This window comes from Eumetopias jubatus, unplaced genomic scaffold (genome assembly GCF_037043125.1).
Source record: "Eumetopias jubatus isolate StellerSeaLion01/CBP00866 unplaced genomic scaffold, mEumJub1_p1.0 scaffold_7, whole genome shotgun sequence".
Classification (NCBI taxonomy): Eukaryota; Metazoa; Chordata; class Mammalia; order Carnivora; family Otariidae; genus Eumetopias; species Eumetopias jubatus.
The window spans coordinates 37,436,608-37,454,813 of NW_028274813.1; the positions used below are offsets into that span (position 1 = coordinate 37,436,608).

Sequence of the window (18,206 nt, forward strand, 5' to 3'; positions counted from 1 at the left end):
TATTATTTTATATATTTTATATATACTTGCTTTAATCTATCTGTATACACACATATAGGTGTATATGTATATTGGCACATATATATTATTTTATACAATCAGATAATCAGATCTCAAATTCTTTTTAGAATTAGATGCAATATGAATGACCGACCCACATATCTTTTGCTTCATTTACTACTCTGACTTCTTTTGACTACCTTTACTTTCTACAGTTGGTGTATACACACACACACGTATGTGTAGATATATTAAATTGCATAAATAATTTGAAAGAATGCTTATGCAAATCTTTGTTTGCTCTCTGTACTGGAAGAAGAGTAAGTTGAGACAGAAGCTTTCATAATCACAATCATTCTAGAAATAGTTGTCACTATTGATTTGGCAACTCTGATTTCTGTTTCTTTCGTTTTCTTTAGGTAATACTTATCTGTTTAAAAGTACTTTTTTAAAAAATAAAAATGTATATATTTAAAGTGTACATGATTTGATTACATACACACAGCGAAATGATTACTCCAATCAAACTAATTAACATATCCATCTCTACACATAGCATTTTGTGTGTGTGTGTGGTTTTTAAAGCAAACTTTTAAAATTAAAATATCACACTGAAATGTGGGAAAATTATGTTATAAATGGACAGCTTAATTAGTTTCACAAAGTGAACACATGTGTGTAGTCAGCATCCCAAAACCCCATTACCAGAAGCTCCCACCCCATGCTTTATCCAGGCATTAGCCAACTTTGCTCCTCCAGAGTAACCCATATCTTGACTTCCAGAACCATATATTGATTTTGCCAGTTGTTGAACTTTATATAAATGGAATTATATAGAGTATACTCTTTTATGCCAGGTTTTTTCAACCAACATTATGTTGTTGAAATTCATCTATGTTATGTGTAGTTGTTTCTTTTCTCATTCTTGTTGCGGATAACGGTACATTGTGTGAATATACCAGAATGTATTTATCTATTTTAATGTTTATGGATCTTTGTGTGATTTTCAGCTTGGAGCTATTATGAATAGTGCTCTTACAAATTCTCTTGTTTATGTGGTTTGGTATATATATATACATTTCTGTTAGGCATAAACCTAGAAGTGGAATTGTTGGGTCTTAGGGTATATATGTGTATATATGTTCAACTTTTGTCAATATAGTCAAGTAATAGAAGTACCTGGAAGTATGTGAGAAGTGCATTCTTTTAAAGAAGCTGGAACATCATTTATCATAGGTGACTTTAAAATGATCATTGCCAGATTGTTTCCAAAATTGTTTCTACTCTTCTGGGTAATTCAGTCAATATATTTTAAAATACATTTCTAATTTTAGAAAATATTTTCACATGTGGAAAAGTACTCTTGTTTTTACTTTTTTAAAAAATTTCAGGTTAGTTGACATACAATGTTCTGTTAGTTTCAGGTGTACCATGTAGTGATTTGACAAGTTTATACATTATGCTGTGTTCACAAGTGTAGCTGCCATCTCTCCCATTACATTGCTATCACAATACTGTTGACTATATTTCTTTCGCTCTGCTTTTTATTCCTGTGATTTACTCCTTCCATAACTGGAGGCCTGTATCTCCCCTTCCCCCTTCACCCATTTTGCCCAACTCCCCCCCTCCCCTCTGGCAATGGTTTGTTCTCTATATTTATAGTTCTGATTCTGCTTTTTATTTTTTAGATTCCATTTATGAGTGGAGTCATATGAAATTTGTCTTTCTCAGTCTGACTTATTTCACTTATCATAATACCCTCTAAATTCATCCATGTTGTCACAAATAGCACAATCTCATCCTTTTTTATGGCTTCATAATATTCCTGTGTGTGTGTGTGTGTGTGTGTGTGTGTGTGTGTGTGTGTGTGTGTGTGTGTGTACATCACATTTTTCTTATTTATTCATCTATTGATGGGCACTTAGGTTGTTTCCATGTCTTGGCTATTGTAAATAATGCTGCAGTAAACATAGGGGTGCATATATCTTTTTGAATTAGTGTTTTCATTTTCCCTGGATAAAACTCAATAGTAGAATTATTGGATCATATGGTATTTCTGTTTTTAATTTTTTGAGGAACCTCCGTACTATTTTCCACAGTGGTTCTACCAATTTTCATTCCCGCCAGCAGTGTACAAAGGTTCCTTTTTCTCCACATCCTTGCCAATACTTGTTGTTTCTTGTCTTCTTGATTTTAGCCATTCTAACAGGCATGAGGTGATATCTCATTGGGGTTTTTATTTTCATTTCCCTGACAATTAGTGATGTTGAGCATCTTTTCATGTGTCTGTTGGCCACCTGTATGTCTTCTTTGGAAAAATGTCTATTCAGGTCCTCTGCAAAAATATTCTTATTTAGTCAAATATATGCACATAAAAAAGTACAGACATAAGATCAAGAATAGAGAACAATTGAATCTCTAAGTTTCATCAGAGCCCTAACTTCGGAAAATTAGTGGCCCAGAACATCAGCACCTTTAGCTAGCTAAAAAATGGTAACAATTGCTGTTTCTTTTTACTACTTAACTGTACTGCAGAACCAAAACCATGAAAAATTTGGTAGAATTGGTTCACTACGTTTTTTTAAACAAAAATCTTAAGTCTCACTTTTGTATATGTAGTCTATTTGCAGAAAATTTATCTCTAAAGTGAAACCTATGAATTTTAACCTATAATCTCTTACTGGTTATAGCAGTCTTCTGTTGATATGACCTTTTACTTTTAAATAATGGAAGTTAATTTGTTGGTTTTATTTCATTACATTGTTCCTGAGTTAATTCCTTGGAGGTTTGGATACCCCAGAAATTGGCAGACTAACCTCTAGACAGCTGCTCTCCCTTGGTCCTCGTGGCTTCCTGGTTATACTTAAAAAAAAAAAAAAATGAAAAGAAGGTGAACTTTCTTTTCTTCCCATAAAATGAATGAGAATTGAATTCCTGTAGAGAACTTTACTTCATTTGTTGGCATTCTTTGTGCTCTTCATTCCCAAGAAGGATTGTAAAAATATTTTATGTGCAAATGTCACTTGCCTTGCTCTCTCCACTGATTTTCACTAATTTAATACCAATTTGGTTGGATCGGTGAGGGGAGATTAATTACCAGTACATAACTTAATTGCATCAAAGGAAGCAGGGATTTTGAAGAAAGTCAGTGGTAACTTCATTGCCTATCAAAATGTCATTAATGCATTTATTCCTTTTCCTAAGAAAGAGAACACAGGGGTCATCTGCCCTTATCAATTATTATTATTTAAAAAAATTTTTTTAAAGATTTTATTTATTTATTTGACAGAGACAGTGAGAGCCGGAACACAAGCAGGGGGAGTGGGAGAGGGAGAAGCAGGCTTCCCGCCGAGCGGGGAGCCCGATCTGGGACTCGATCCCAGGACCCTGGGATCATGACCTGAGCCGAAGGCAGACGCTTTTAACAACTGAGCCACCCAGGCGCCCCCTTATCAATTATTATTAAAAATATCTGATGCTATATTACACTTGGCATAAGCTTCTGTAGATAATCAGCAAAATAATTTATTTTAGCAGTGAGAGACGTCAAAAGGGAGCCTTGTTTTGTTCACTACTTTCAGACACTTAAAATAGAATTATCACAGTCATCCTGATTTTCATATTAGAAATCTGATGTAGATTGATTAAAAGTGATCAGTCTTTTGTCACTGAACTAGGGCATAGTGAGTGATAGGAGACTACCTCCCACTAAGATTAAAGGTCTCAGCCTTCTGTCTCATTACAGTTCCATATACAATTTCATACAAGCTGTGTACAATTCTATTTTTGTTTCAGGTAAAATTGCCTTTTCTTTTTCAAATGCAAATGAAGAATTTGAGGGGAGGGTGATCCTCATACACTACTGGGTTAGGGAGTAATTTGACACTTTTTGGGAAAACAATTTGGCAAGATCCTTGAAAATATTTTTCTATTTTACTCACTAATTTTTCTTCTAAAAGAATCTGACCTCAGACAATCCGACAGAGGGACAGAGTATTTGTTATACCTTGATTATGAAAGGGAAAACTACAAATCCAGATATCCAGTTACAATGCAGTGGTTAAGTTAATTGTGTTATAATTATATGATGGAGTATTATGCAATGACTCAAATTATGTTTTTAAATCAGCATTTCATGGCATGGGAAATGATTATAATGTGATATTGGGTAAACACAGAAAGAAACAAAGGTTTAGAGATTCAGGTTTTATGAAAATGGTTATGTACATATATAAGTATGTGTAAATAACAGAGAAAACTTACGCTCTTTATTGGTTTTTGATTTCCTACATTTTATATAGTGTTTGTTAAAATGCATTTTTTAGTGTATTCAGAGTTAATAACAGGGAGGATAAAGCCTTCTTCTTTGGGCTTTGTCTAGTCAGCCATTTCCTTAGGGAATCTTGATTTAACTCTTTGGTTTCTAATTATTTAGGCTTGCTTTTCTAAAGTTTTGCAGCATTACTAATATTATAGTGGATAAAAGTGATGGGGAAACAGACATTTATCAAATATGTTCACTCCATGCTAATATCTAGCTCAGATCCTTTTCCTATATACATTAAAGCTTATATTTCAAATAAGATGACTTCCTTTTAGCAAATAGTAATGGGATAAATAATTTATCCTTATATGCATCCTGTGTCTTTACCAACACACTAAAATATGCCACACATTTATTTGAAGCTGAAATTAAAGTGTTTAGAAATGAAAACACATCTGCAGAGAAATCTAGGCTGTTCTATGGTGGTGGTAGTGGTGGTGGTCACATCAGTGATTTCCTAATAATTAAACTGTATTTTGATTAATAGGACTTTAAATGATTTTCAGAAATCAACATTTATATTTCTGTATCTGCAAAGAACCAGAAAACATAAAAAAGTGCCAGATGTTAAACATTTTATTCTTGGTTGAGCTTCATTGAGGAGCATGGCTTAACAACTGGAACTCAAAGAGTTTTGGGTTTTGCTAGTAACTTATTGAGAGGCCGTGAGCAAATCACATAACCTTTATGCAGTACATTTGCCTTATCTGTAAAATGAGACACTGGACTAAGAACAGTGATTTTTTTCAAGCTGTTCCTGATTGGAAGCTCCAGGGAGGCAGGCACTTTGAGAGTTTTTGCTCTTGGATCTGGAGGGCCTGCACACTAGCCAGCATGTAACCAGTATATAACCAACTGTCATTAGCTCTGAGTTAAATGAGTGACTGAGTGTGCCCTTGGCATCATAAATAAATACATTTTAAAAAGTTTTATTTTTCAGATCCTGGCATTCTTTTCTTTTTTCAATGTTGGTTGCAGAATTCTAAAAATGATTCCTTCTATAGAGCTATATAGCTCTTCCAAAGAGAAATCTTATTCATTGTCTTAATTAAGAATCTAATTTATAACTATCCTGACATGAAGAGGGGATAAATAATTACTTTTAGTATGAATATTTTCTACTGAAATATAATTTCATTTATAACTATAAGATACCCATTAGGGAACCTACCCACAAGAGACTGGATGTGACATTAAGGCAGAGTTCATTGAAATTGAGACTAATGGAGCAGGTGTTAGAGTCATCTTGAATGGTAATTTTATCACTTAAAACTAAATTTTGCCTTGCCTAAGACACTTCTTAGTGCTTTTATTTACAGAAAAAATAACACTATATTCATATGTCGATGACAGACACAATATGTAAGGCACATGCTCTATCCAGGGGTAGGGAAAGAGCTTGCCGCTGGGTGTGACTTGGGTCTATTTCAACTTAGTTTTAACTTGTCACTTTATGACATCTGGACTTTAGTATATACCATCAATAAAAATAATAAATGAGTCAGTGCCATAAGTGGAGTGAAACAAAAAGGGGAAAGATGCACTTAAAATGTAATAAAAATCCTCTTTCAATATGCCACTGAACAGAGAATATTGCCAACATTAGATTTCATTTGCAGCATGAATCCTGAAAGAAATAATTAAAAGGACATAAAATGACTATTACCAAAATGAATCAAAAAAATTAAAAATCCTGTAAGGTAAATGGAATAGAAACAGAATGATCCATTTCCCATTAAGCTCTTCAGTGTAATGTTTATGCATGTGTGTATGTATTTTAAAATTATTTTTACTTTTTGGCTTTTCTAGCACTAATTTCATTTTCAACTTGAGGAAAATATTAACATTAGCTAGTGCTTGAAATATCTTCAGGTTCAATGCTGAAATATTTTCTTAATTTTGCCTGGAATCTCATCAAACAGCCAAGATACAGAATTGAGACTGGGGTGGAAAATCAAAGAAAAGCAAATTGCTTTTGCAGAGAACTAATGCAACAGTAAACTTTGTAAGAAGACTCATGTTCAATGGGGATAATAAAAGCCAACATTTCTTTAGTCCCGGCCATGTGCAAGGCTAAACCCCCTACTGTATGGTTAGCTCCTACATGACAGAGACAGTGTCTTATTTACCCTTCTAGTTCCACGGGTTTAAGGCAGTGGCGCGCCCCATCATAGAAGCTCAGTAAGGACCTATGGAACGACTAATGTCATTAAAAGTTAATATAATAAAGAAAACATTACATTATTATGGAAAACAACGGACGTGGAAGGAAAGTGCTAATTGCTTCTACAGCTCTGTTAGGCATTCATTTCCTCAAAGATGAGATTTTTCAGGATAGGTGAGTTGATCCCTACTCCTTATGGGAATTCAAAGGAGTATAAAAAACCTACAGAGTAGCTTTTTTTTTTTTTTTAAAGATTTTATTTATTTATTCATGAGAGAGAGAGAGAGAGAGAGAGCAGAGGTAGAAGCAGGCTCCCAAGGAGCAGGGAGCCCAATGAGGGGCTCAATCCCAGGAGCCTGGGATCATGACCTGAGCCGAAGGCAGATGCTTAACCATCTGAGCCACCCAGGCACCCCCCTACAGGGTAGCTTAAGTGATACAAAATAATAGGGATAGTATTAGGAAAGATTAAGGGAAGGGATCCTGAAAGTATACTTTAATTAATGGTCATCACATTTATGATGGATTCGTCTTCTACACAGGGAAGCGACCAACTTTTCATTGATAGTGAGCCCCAAACAAAAGGAATACTCAGTATATTTCAAGCCTTGGGTAATTTTTAAAGATTAAAATGTATGTAGTATAGGAAGGAAAACTATTGCATATTAAAAATTTATTCAGTATAACTTAATGGAGAAAGATCAGCTTAGACTTCAGTTTGAGGGTTGAAAGCCTATCAAAGAAAAACATCTCTGATAAGGAATAGTTTACCAAAGGGATTGGGCAAGGATTCTAAGTGAGTTTGTACATGTATCTTTAAAGTGGGTGGTACTGACTTCTGTAATCACATCTTGCTTGATGATGCTCTGATTAAATGTGATGGTAGTGTCCATTTTAATCTGGGTCTTTAATTGCCCTGTCTGAAAGCTACAGGCAATGAGAGCTCTCTAACCCTTAGATAGGCCATTTGTGCTGTCTTCTGAAGGGTGCCTAGAGCTTGAATTCTCCTGTTTCCCTCAGCAGTCTCTAGGAGTCAAAGACCAGGACGAACAAGGGCTGCCATGCGGTAATGGCCCCACCTTGTCGGCAGTGCCACTTCCAATTGTCTGAGCCCTACAGAAGGCTGGTGAATACCCTTTTCACTCCCTGGACATAAATTTATTTGTAAAATGAAAATCTTTCAGAGTGACAAAAGACACACATTGAGGCTGGACTTCTCTCAGCCAGTGCCAGCATGTCAAGTTGTGTGGGTACTTTTGTTGATTTTGTTTTCTTATAATTGATTCATACAAATCCACCTTCAGTGTGGAGTAAAGTCCATTATCCTGGATTTTGTTTCAGTTGTGCAAAAACTCTAAAACAAAGACTAGACTAAAATGAATGTTAATGCCCTAGTTTATTTGGCTCTTTGAGGAAATTATATCAAGTTTTCTTCTGAGACCCTTCCTGACCACCTTAAGACTCTGTTCTTTCTATGGGGAGATCCATACCCCTCTCAAAGCTTTACTTTGTAGTACTGTATTGTAATAGTCCATATACTCATTAGTCCATCTCACTGGGTTATTAGGTCCTTGAGAGCAGAGATGTGTCTTTTAACTTTGCATTCCCAGTATCTAGTACCGTGTGTTGCAGACTTTGTCACAGTCAATAAATATTTATTGAATGACTTTTTTTTTTCCTGAAATAGCCCTTTCTCTTTTCTTCTCACTTATTCATTTCTCACTCTCTTCAGGTTCTCTCCATCTGTCCCAAGGACATGAGAGCTGATATCTGTGTTCATCTAAACCGGAAGGTTTTTAATGAACATCCTGCTTTTCGATTGGCCAGCGATGGGTGTCTGCGCGCCTTGGCGGTAGAGTTCCAAACTATTCACTGTGCTCCTGGGGACCTCATTTACCATGCTGGAGAAAGTGTGGATGCCCTCTGCTTTGTGGTGTCAGGATCCTTGGAAGTCATCCAGGATGATGAGGTGGTGGCTATTTTAGGTACTGTGAACTTTCCTAATGTAGTAGCAAATGTGTAACAGTTTTAGAGATTTTGCTTCTCAGGTTTCTTAAGAGAATTTCCTCTGCTTGGTGACTTTGGAAATTGGGTCACTAATGAGATGATGAATCTTAGTGAAAACTAGTAATGCTCTTTCAGCAAAGAACATTAGTACTGGTCACAGCTTAAAGAGCTGCACAAACCTTCTTTGGCAATAGTAGGACAATATCTTTTAGATTAGAGCGATCATAGCCGAAGGTGACTGTACCTCCTGGTGTTGGTAACTGTGAAGATGGCTTGTGGACCTATTTTCAGGTTAGTAACCTAGAATGTTAGTCTCAGAGGGTCCATAGAACCTGTCTAACTCAACACTTTCCTTTAGAGATGAGCAAAATGAGGACCAGAAAAGTTTAGTGACTTGCCCAGCTAGTTAGTAAATGAGTTAGGCCTTGAGTACAGATCATCGTATTCTAAATATTTCTGCCTCATTCATCACAGTGGACCTAAGTAATGAGCTAAAAGTGATGAGCAGGTAAGTGAATTTGACCCATTATATTGGAGTAATCACAATACAAGTAAATTTAGGTTTATAAAGCTGGGTCAATCCATTCATGAACCAACAAAATTATTTGACTAATAATAAAATTCATTCAAAAATTTAGAGACCAGTAGACGGTTATACTAACAAAAAAAGGCAGTGATAGTGTATGTAAATAACAACATTTTGAAGAAATTACATGTTTGGGGCAATGTAACATATACATTGATAAAACTATACTAAATGGTACTTTATTTATTTATTTTTAAAAGATTATTTATTTATTTATTTATTTGACAGAGAAAGACACAGCGAGAGAAGGAACACAAACAAGGGGAGTGGGAGAGGGAGAGGGAGAAGCAGACTTCCCGCCAAGCAGGGAGCCCGATGCGGGGCTCAATCCCAGGACCCTGGGATCATGACCTGAGCTGAAGGCAGACGCTTAATGACTGAGCCACCCAGGCACCCCTAAATGGTACTTTAGATCATTTCTGCTCAAATCTCTGTAACAGGTTCATGAATTCCACATAGATATAAAAGGAAGCAATAATGAGGTCAGAAGAGAATCATCCCTTGTTTTTCTCTCAAGTAAAAGAATTTAGAATTGCAGGATGTCAACTCCATTTTCATCATATTTTTCATGGCTTATGCCTCATGAAAAATGAGCTCGGTTTTTAAACTATTTTTTTTAGCTACTGAGGTCAACCTACCATAGTTTGAATGCCACTTATTCCTGTGAGTCAAAGATTGACTTACGTATCTGAGGAGCTAGAAAAGCAAAATCCAGTGCAAAAATGAAGAACTGATTTCAAAAAGCACAGTTGCCTGAAAAAAGACAGAATTGAGAATTGAGAAGCAGTGGCCTTTTGTGGGAAAATACGTTCAGTAAAATTTGTAAGAATTATAGAAAGCAGTTCAGGATTGCAAGTGACCACACTCTATTGTTTTATAAACCTCTCCTTAACTGCTTAGAAATAATATTACAGTTAAGGTGAAATCTCTTTAGGAACTATTTTTATTTGTGATTTTTCCAAGAGAAATTCATACCGCACTTGAGAGTCAGCACTGTGGGTGTGTTTAATGCTACTTAGTGTTTGTTCCGCTTTGTTTCCTGGAGTATAAAGGAGTTATATATAATGCTTCATAAAAAGTGTACATTTTGCCAGAACAATCCTTTGTGGTAAAACGAAGCATATACACACTACAACCATTCTTGTTTGCTTAAAGAAGAGGATAGAACACAAACCCGAAACAGGTGTATCTTCTTTTCCTGCACGTTGGTGTCAGTGGTGGGTGGAAGCCATTGGAAACACAGTAATGTAGCTCTGTCTTGTGATGAATGACCTCAGCTGTGTACTCATTGTCATTTGCTTTGCCCCATTTTCTTCATCACGGCCTCACCTTGGTAACTTATTTTCTACAAAGAAGGCTGGAGAAAGCCCTCAGGTGCAGTGCCTCCAGGTTGGGTCTGTTAAGCTGAAATCATTTGCTCAATGAGACGGACAAAATGCATTTTCTTTTCCCTTTAAAATAAAATGGTAGCTGGTTTTGCACAGTGACATAGTAAAAAAGAACACAGGGCCCCTGGGTATTGGACCAGCCTCATCATACAGCTGTCACATTTTATTTCCTTGTGTGCTTTTTGTTTATCTTCTTCAAAAAGTCTTGGGATTCAGAGACTTTTCATCTCTTCGTTTAATGAGTCAAATGATACATACACCTCTGCCTTCCCTGGCAATTTTTCTTTCCTTTTTTCCATGGGCCTCTAACATAGATTAATTCAGCTAAAGGGCAGTTAGACGATTTTTGTTTAAAAAAAAAAAAGTTTTGACCCGGAAGTGATCTCTGAGAGTGGAAGTGTGTGTATGAGGTGCCTCTGTGGCAGGGGCTGTCGGGGCTGGTGGGCAGCCTGGGTGCACTGGGGCCGGGCAGACACTGTCTTACAGGAGTCTGTGGTTTGGTTCAGGGATGACATGACAGATGCAGAAACGAGCTTTGAGAACTCTGTCCTGGTGTACAGCCTTCTGCCGACCTGGTTTTATTGGAGAGGCAGTCTGAGGACACTGTGGACTGGACGTGTGGACTCGTGCTGACCTTCTGCAGGAGAGGGAGCGTGGGGCCGTGGACGGGCTGCCCTTGTGTCCACACCATGGGCAGGTCCACCCTGGAGGCAGCTGAAGCCCCGCCTAGAACCTGCCAGAAAGGCCTTTCCCGAACAGCCAGCCTCTTGACTTGTAGATCCTCATTCCAGCCCCATTTTGTGGCTTCTTAAGTCTTGTGGTTTCCATTGAGGATGCATGTTTCCAGACTTTTCTAAATTAAAGTACTTTCTTTGATGATGGAGAGAAGGGTGGGAGGGTTGTTTAACGTTCAAGATGCCTTAACAATGTTTTAAGAAAGGGAGAGGAAAAGGGAAATTCAGTAGTGTCACTCCTAACATTTTGGTGACTGACCATTCCTTTCCCGCTCCTCCTGTTTTTCTTCTTCCTCTTCTCATTTTTTGGTAGTTGAGTTTTGAAATAATTACAAACTTAATGAAAAGTTGCAAAAATTATCAGGGTGTGAAGTTTGATATGTATCTTCAGGTTTTCTGCCTTATTGAGTAAGTTGACTGGGTCTTCTGCATGCATAAACTTTGGGAGGTATTACAGGTTTGATTTTAGACCACCACAAAAAAGCAAGTACCACAATAAAGCGAGTCAAATGAATTTCTTGCTTTCCCAGTGCATATGAAAGTTATGTTTACACTATACCGCAGTTCATTAAGTGTGCGATAGCATTATGTCTAAGAAAAAAACTATATACCTGCATTAAAAAATATTTTATTGCTAAAGAACTGCTAACCATCATCTACACTTTCAGTGGATCATAATCACTGATCGCAAGTCACTATAACATATACTAATAATGAAAAGTTTGAAGTATCGTGAGAGTTCCCAAAGTGTGATACAGAGATACAGAGCGAGCAAATGCTGTTGGAAAAATGATCCTGATAGATTTGCTCGATGCAGTGTTGCCACAAATCTTCAACTTGTGAGAAAACACAATATACGGGTGTTCACGTGTCTTATTACTAATGTGTTTTCTGTGTCTCCTTGCATCTCCTGTCATTTGTGCTATTCAGTGGTTGCTGCTGGGTTATCTGGTGCACAGCTATTCCTAACTGTATATCCTCATCATGAATTGTGGCTTTGAGCATTGAAATGTGTCCTTTTTTCGTCATCTCTAATGATTTTTTGCGTTGTGAGAGTTGGAAAGAAAGAACATCTCTCACATCTAAGCATACCTCAGAAAAATGAGAATTTCTCTCAGTTGGTCTGATAGGAGATTTTTACACTGATTCATTGGCTAGGTGAAAGGTAGAGAAGGGAGGTCATTTTAAAATTAATTAAAATTGCTGAATCCAAAGAACAGCTACAGTTTCATTCTTTTGGATCTTTGCCTCTAAACAGTCTCTGGGTAGGTACATAATTCTTTAGTATGTCAAAAATGCTAAGTGTTTAATGAATAAGTTCTGAACTGTAACTAATTAATGGAAAGATAAAAAAAATGTAGTCAACAAATACCTTCTGTTTTTAACACTGAAGGATGACTTCAAGATGTTTTTCTAAATAGGGCAGGTGAACATAATTGCAGTTCATGTCTTTTTCCAAGTTGAAGTTCTTTCAACACCTACACCTCCACCTTTTTCTTTTCGACCTTCCCACTTTTTATGAAACACAAAGAATTCCAAATTAAGTTCAGGATGCATACATAATATTTTATATTCTTTCATATCTTCTTGCGTTTAAGTTCCTACCCTATAATTACTTAATGTGAACAGATTTCTTGGTGTGGCTAAAATAGCTAGGTTACTTTTAAGTTGTCTCCACGAGGGATCTTATATATTTAAGGGCTATAAAAGTGACATTTCCCCATGAACCATAGACCTGGCCCCTAAGATACTTGTTTTGCTGCGATCACATTTTGTCTTTTCTGTGTCTACTCATTATTAGGATCATAGAGTTGGAGTTATTAATGTAAAACAATCTGTATCTAAGTCTTTTAATTGTAAATTCAAATTCCCAGGCTCATTTACGTAGAGCTTGGATGGAGGGGTTAGATATTGTTATGGGGCTGGGGACGGGAACATAAGTGAGGCAGGGACAGACAGAGTTAAATAAGAATATTCTAGAAAAATAAATTCTAGTACCTGAGTTAAGATTTCATTTTAATTAGAATCAGTTGTTTATAAACATTTTTGCATTATCAAAGAAAACTTATAAATTATGGCACTCAAAATTCAAAATCTGCTTATTTTTATTCCAAAAAGAAAAAAAATCTGAGATGTGAATGAATAATATTTTGCTATTTTGAGAATCTGTGAAAATGTGACTTCTATGATACAGTTAAGATTTCTTCCTGTATACTTGCTATTAGAAGTCAAGTGTTTCACACTTTAATTCCTTAAAAGGGCTTTTCCCAAGCCCCAGACAATTATTTTCTTTTGCATCCACATTTCTGTGTTTTGAGATGTTGAACTATGAACCAGGTAGGTTTGCTGTACATGTTGTGATGAACACAGTTAATTCAGACATTTCCATAAAGGTCAAACTAGCTATTTGCTTTTTAAAAATTGCATCCTTGTCTTATTTTAAATTTTTGAAGTAGTGATTGTGACATAATTTGTACATGGTTCAAATTATTTACTTAAGAGTTCTTCAGTCTGTAGATTTTTGGATAAAATATAAATCTTTACAATCTCGTAGTTGGGACTCAACTTCAAATTCTCTCCTCCTCCTCTTTCAAAACTAAGTCTTGTTTACTCTCTCACCTCGTTATTTCTTTATCTTATGCCTATAATATACCTTCCCATGACAACTGCTCATAAAATTCTGGTCCTGGGCTGTGGCTGCCATCCTAAAGACCTTTTAGCTCACAGTCCGTCATCTGATTCAACCTCCAATTCTTTGTTATGTGGCTGCCAAAATAATCCTTCTAAAATATAATTTATCAGGTTAGTCTTCTCACTAAGATTGACATTTTAGCAACTTGGGGATAAAATGTAGATTTGAGGCCATTTTGGTCTCGTTTCCTTTCCAGCCTGACTGGTGCCATTCCCTCACCCTACAGTGTTTTCACAGCATGCTGAATTGCAGGAAGATTCCTGATACCACCAGGTTCTCTACTACTAGCAAGCTTCCTTGTTTACAACACATTTTTCTCCTCTTTTTACTTGTCCTATCTCTTGCTTCCTCATGTTCTTTCATTCTTTCCTTTATTGCCCTGGTCTGGATGAGGTGCTTCTAATCTGGGCTCTCACCGCATGCCTGCACATTTTTATCTTTTACCTGTTTCACTCTCTGTCTGCACTGTAAGCACTTGAAACATCTTGCTCATTTTTGTCTCTCTGTCATCTGTGATAGGACCCCTTAAATAGGTTCTCAGCAAGGTTCAATTATCCAGATTAGCTAGCACTTTATTTTGCCATTAAGCCCTTTTCATCACTGAGTTTGTTCAGGGTACGCATGAAAACTATGTTGTGTTCTGTTGCTGTTTTCTTTATGTTTTATCTTGAAATACTGACTACCCTCTGTTTCTCTTTCCTCTAAATGCTTATAGTAAAATGCATTTCCCTAAGATTCTAGCTTTAGCATAGATCTATTATGGATTGAGAAAACATTTTCCTACTATTAATTAGGTACTTTGAAAAAGGAGAATATGGTGGGCCAAATGTTAAATATCTCAAGTCACTTAACACTCTTTAATAAAACCCTCCTTCCTTGTTCTTCATCAGGAACTCCCAGTATCAAGAAAGAATCTAATTTATACCATGGTCATTGGCCACAGTAGGAAAACTTGAAATTGTATCTATGGAAGGGGACTTCGCTTTGATTCCTGAAAGCGGCATCACTTTCCTCATCAACTGGAATAAATAGTTCTGCAAGTCAGAATTAATTTAATTAGAAAATAAACATTTAAGAGTTAAAGGGGGCTTAAAAATTTTTTGTAGTTAGTAAATGAGCCCCCTCCCCATGCTTAAGTAAAGTTTAAAATCCATGCATACATTTTGATTTTAATATTTATCAAAAGTATATTTAAAAAAGTGTACTTTAGCCCCTTTGAGAATCTGATTTGGGTACTCATAGTTATTGAGTACTCATTATTTTATATGCATTATTACGTCAAATAGTTTAATTAACTCTGTGAAGAGAGCCCTTAACTGTGGTCATCTTACAGATGAAGAAGCTGAGGCTCTGCAGTATCGGGTGATTCACCCCAGGTCATAACTATTTTTAAATAGAATTTTGAAACTATACAATTATTTGGTTTAATCCTGACAGAAAATGTAGGGCCTATATTAATGTCCCCAATGTGTTTCCTTTTATTAAAAAAAAATTGTTTTTCTAACCACACTGTTAAGTGCCATACCAGTGTATATTACAAGAATGCTTCACCAAATATTACCTGAGTATAAGATGGTTAATCAGCCATTAAGGATCTAAAATTACGATCCTCATAGTGACAAGTTTACCACCAGGCAGGTGGTGAGAACTAGGGAGAACTGGCTCAGAGTGTGAATCTTGGGAACTTGAAGAACCCAAGACGGGGATCTTAAATTCTGCTCACAGGTCTTTCGTCTGGGTCCTGGAAGAGTTTCACATCCACCTAGTTGGTAGGTATTAAAGTGGAAATGAAAATTTCAAGGATGCTGCGGGATTGCAAGAATGGCCACAAATCTTTGCAGTTTCTTCCTTAAAGAAGTGGACTTTATTTCTCCATTCCTTCAGTCTGTTCTGACCTTGTGACTTGTCCCAGTTTTTACGCTGAATGCTCCACCCTTCCCTTAAGTGCTGACTTCTCTCAACAGGATGGGGCTACTTGGCCGGCTGTCTTACTGCTCTTGTTTTTTCCTGAGGTCACTACCTCCACTTACAGAAAGCTTCATCTGCATTTTCCCAACTGTCTTACACCTACCGTACATCAGTGTCTTGTTCCCACTCTCCTTCCCTACCTTCATCCCTTATCGATGTTAGGAAACTCTATTTTTACATCTACTTAGAGCTATTTGGCTCACTCTTTGTGTAAATAAAAATTTATAAGCTAAATCAGTGATTTTTTTTTTTTAGTAGGTAAGAATTATTTGCTTCTCTAAAAGTGTCTTCCAGTTTGTATCCATTATAATTTTTGAACAGAATGACTTTGGACATCACTGAAGATTGGCAGGCATTAATTCTAAATGTTGTTTTTTTTTAAAGATTCTATTTATTTATTTGTCAGTAAGAGAGAGAGTGAGCACAAGCAGGGGTAGCAGCAGGCAAAGGGAGAGGGAGAAGCAGGCTCCTTACTGAGCAGAGAGCCCGATGCGGGACTCGATCCCAGGACCCTGGGATCGTGACCCGAGCTGAAGGCAGACACGTAACCTACTGAGCCACCCAGGCATCCCCAATTCTAAACGTTTTAAGAGAGTCTATTCTAATACACCTATACAATTTCTTAATTTTAACACTTATCACCTTGTTCTTTCTCTTCTTTTCCTTTAAAACATTACCGAATGATACTTGCTGTTGATAATAGTCAAAGTCCATTAAAAATCATATAATTCTAAAACTCATAGTGTTCATTTATAAATGAATATTTTTATGCCTATGTATTCATAATAAAGTTTATGAACCTACTGCGAAAGTCAGTCATAGTGAAGGGCTGACTAAAAAATAAAAGTGAATACAGGGATTAGGTCCACTCTGTAGAAAAATCATCACTGCACCCCACAGGAAACGACCTAAGTTTTGAATGCTGTATTTTTAGGGATTCATTGGCTGTATTCACTGATGAAGAACCGAGATAATTTTTATGCATTTGTTTAATCCATTTCATTAACTCATCAAATAATGTGTTTCAAATTTTTTAAAAAGCTTTGGCTGAAAAGCTAGCTTTTCAGGGGCTAGCTAGCTTTTCAGGAAAGCTAGCTAGCTTTCAGGGGCTCATCATCCCTAAATATACCATGGTCCGCATTGCTCCTTTAATTATGTTGTAACGTGTCGCCTCTGTTTTGTCTTGACATTTTCCAGTTTCCTAGTCGATGAATCTGAAACATTTGCTCCTGTTTTCCAATCCTGTTTCCTGTGGTTTCAAAGTGAAATACTATATAAGACTTGATGCAAAGAACTGAGAAAATATAAATAGACCAAACAACAACTTTCATGTTGAGTGTGAACTTTTCTACTAATTTTAGGGCTTTGGGGGAAGGTTAGTTTTCTCAAGCTCTGAAATGTTTATAGCTGAGACTACTTGCATCCAGTGAGAGCTGACCTAAAAACTAGCATCAAATATTCTATAGCCATGAAGATGAACACGAGTTCCCAGCCTTGAAATTCTGAAATTGTGCAGTTATTGGATATTCTGCACATAATCCCATGCCTCCACAACCTTGGTGTAAATGTGCATAGTATTCCTTGAAGAAGAACATTAGCCAGCTCTACTGTGGCTGGTAAATTAACTGATTTACAAGACACATCTTCCGGAAGAGTCATAGAAGTTTATTGTGAATTGAGTGACTATAAGATGATATGGACAACTGGATAGAGCAAACACACTTTAAAAATGATTGATTAGATCAATATCCAGTTGATATATTGTGTATCCTAATGGAAATTCTATGTCATAAGACAATTAATATTGCTTATTATGTAATGCGAGTTTCGATGCTGGGAGCAGAATTATCCAGCGGAGGTCTCTAATTAACCTTCCTTGGATGAATGCATGGCTATCAGACAGTTAGTTGAATCTTGGTCAGTGTCACTAACTAAAAGAAAATTTTGGAGTGTCCAGAAACAAGTAAGATTGCTCAAGATAAATTAAATATCCATTATGGTTATTTTATGCTGATCAGATGATTACATGGTAGTTTTAACCACTTTCTCAATAATATGCATGTTTTCTCTTTCCATCCCAGAGTGGCTTGTGGTTCTCTAAGGATTTCCAAACTGCCTATGTGGGCAAGAGTCTGTAATGTCACTCTCTCAACCTCAGTCTCTCTGCCTCTCTCTCTCTCATTTCTCTGGTTACATGTTATCTTTTCTCTCTGCTCGTCTAGCCTGGCCTGAAGTGTTGTAAGATGCCTTTCTTATTCCTGTTTTCTTGTTAGTTCTCACTTCAGTCTTCATGATGAGAGCAGATACTTACTCACCTCTGTGGTTAGCATGTCAAAAGCATAA

General features: G+C 36.5%; 1 protein-coding gene across 1 annotated transcript in view; it reads left to right on the top strand.

Annotated features, from left to right (window-relative positions):
- The window catches only part of KCNH5 (potassium voltage-gated channel subfamily H member 5), a 302,764-nt gene that overhangs the window by 236,610 nt on the left and 47,948 nt on the right, over positions 1–18,206 (top strand). Inside the window, exon 9 of the mRNA XM_088025032.1 lies at positions 8,221–8,473. Coding sequence (XP_087881158.1) covers positions 8,221–8,473 — 253 coding nt within the window. The remainder of the gene's footprint in view (positions 1–8,220; positions 8,474–18,206) is intronic.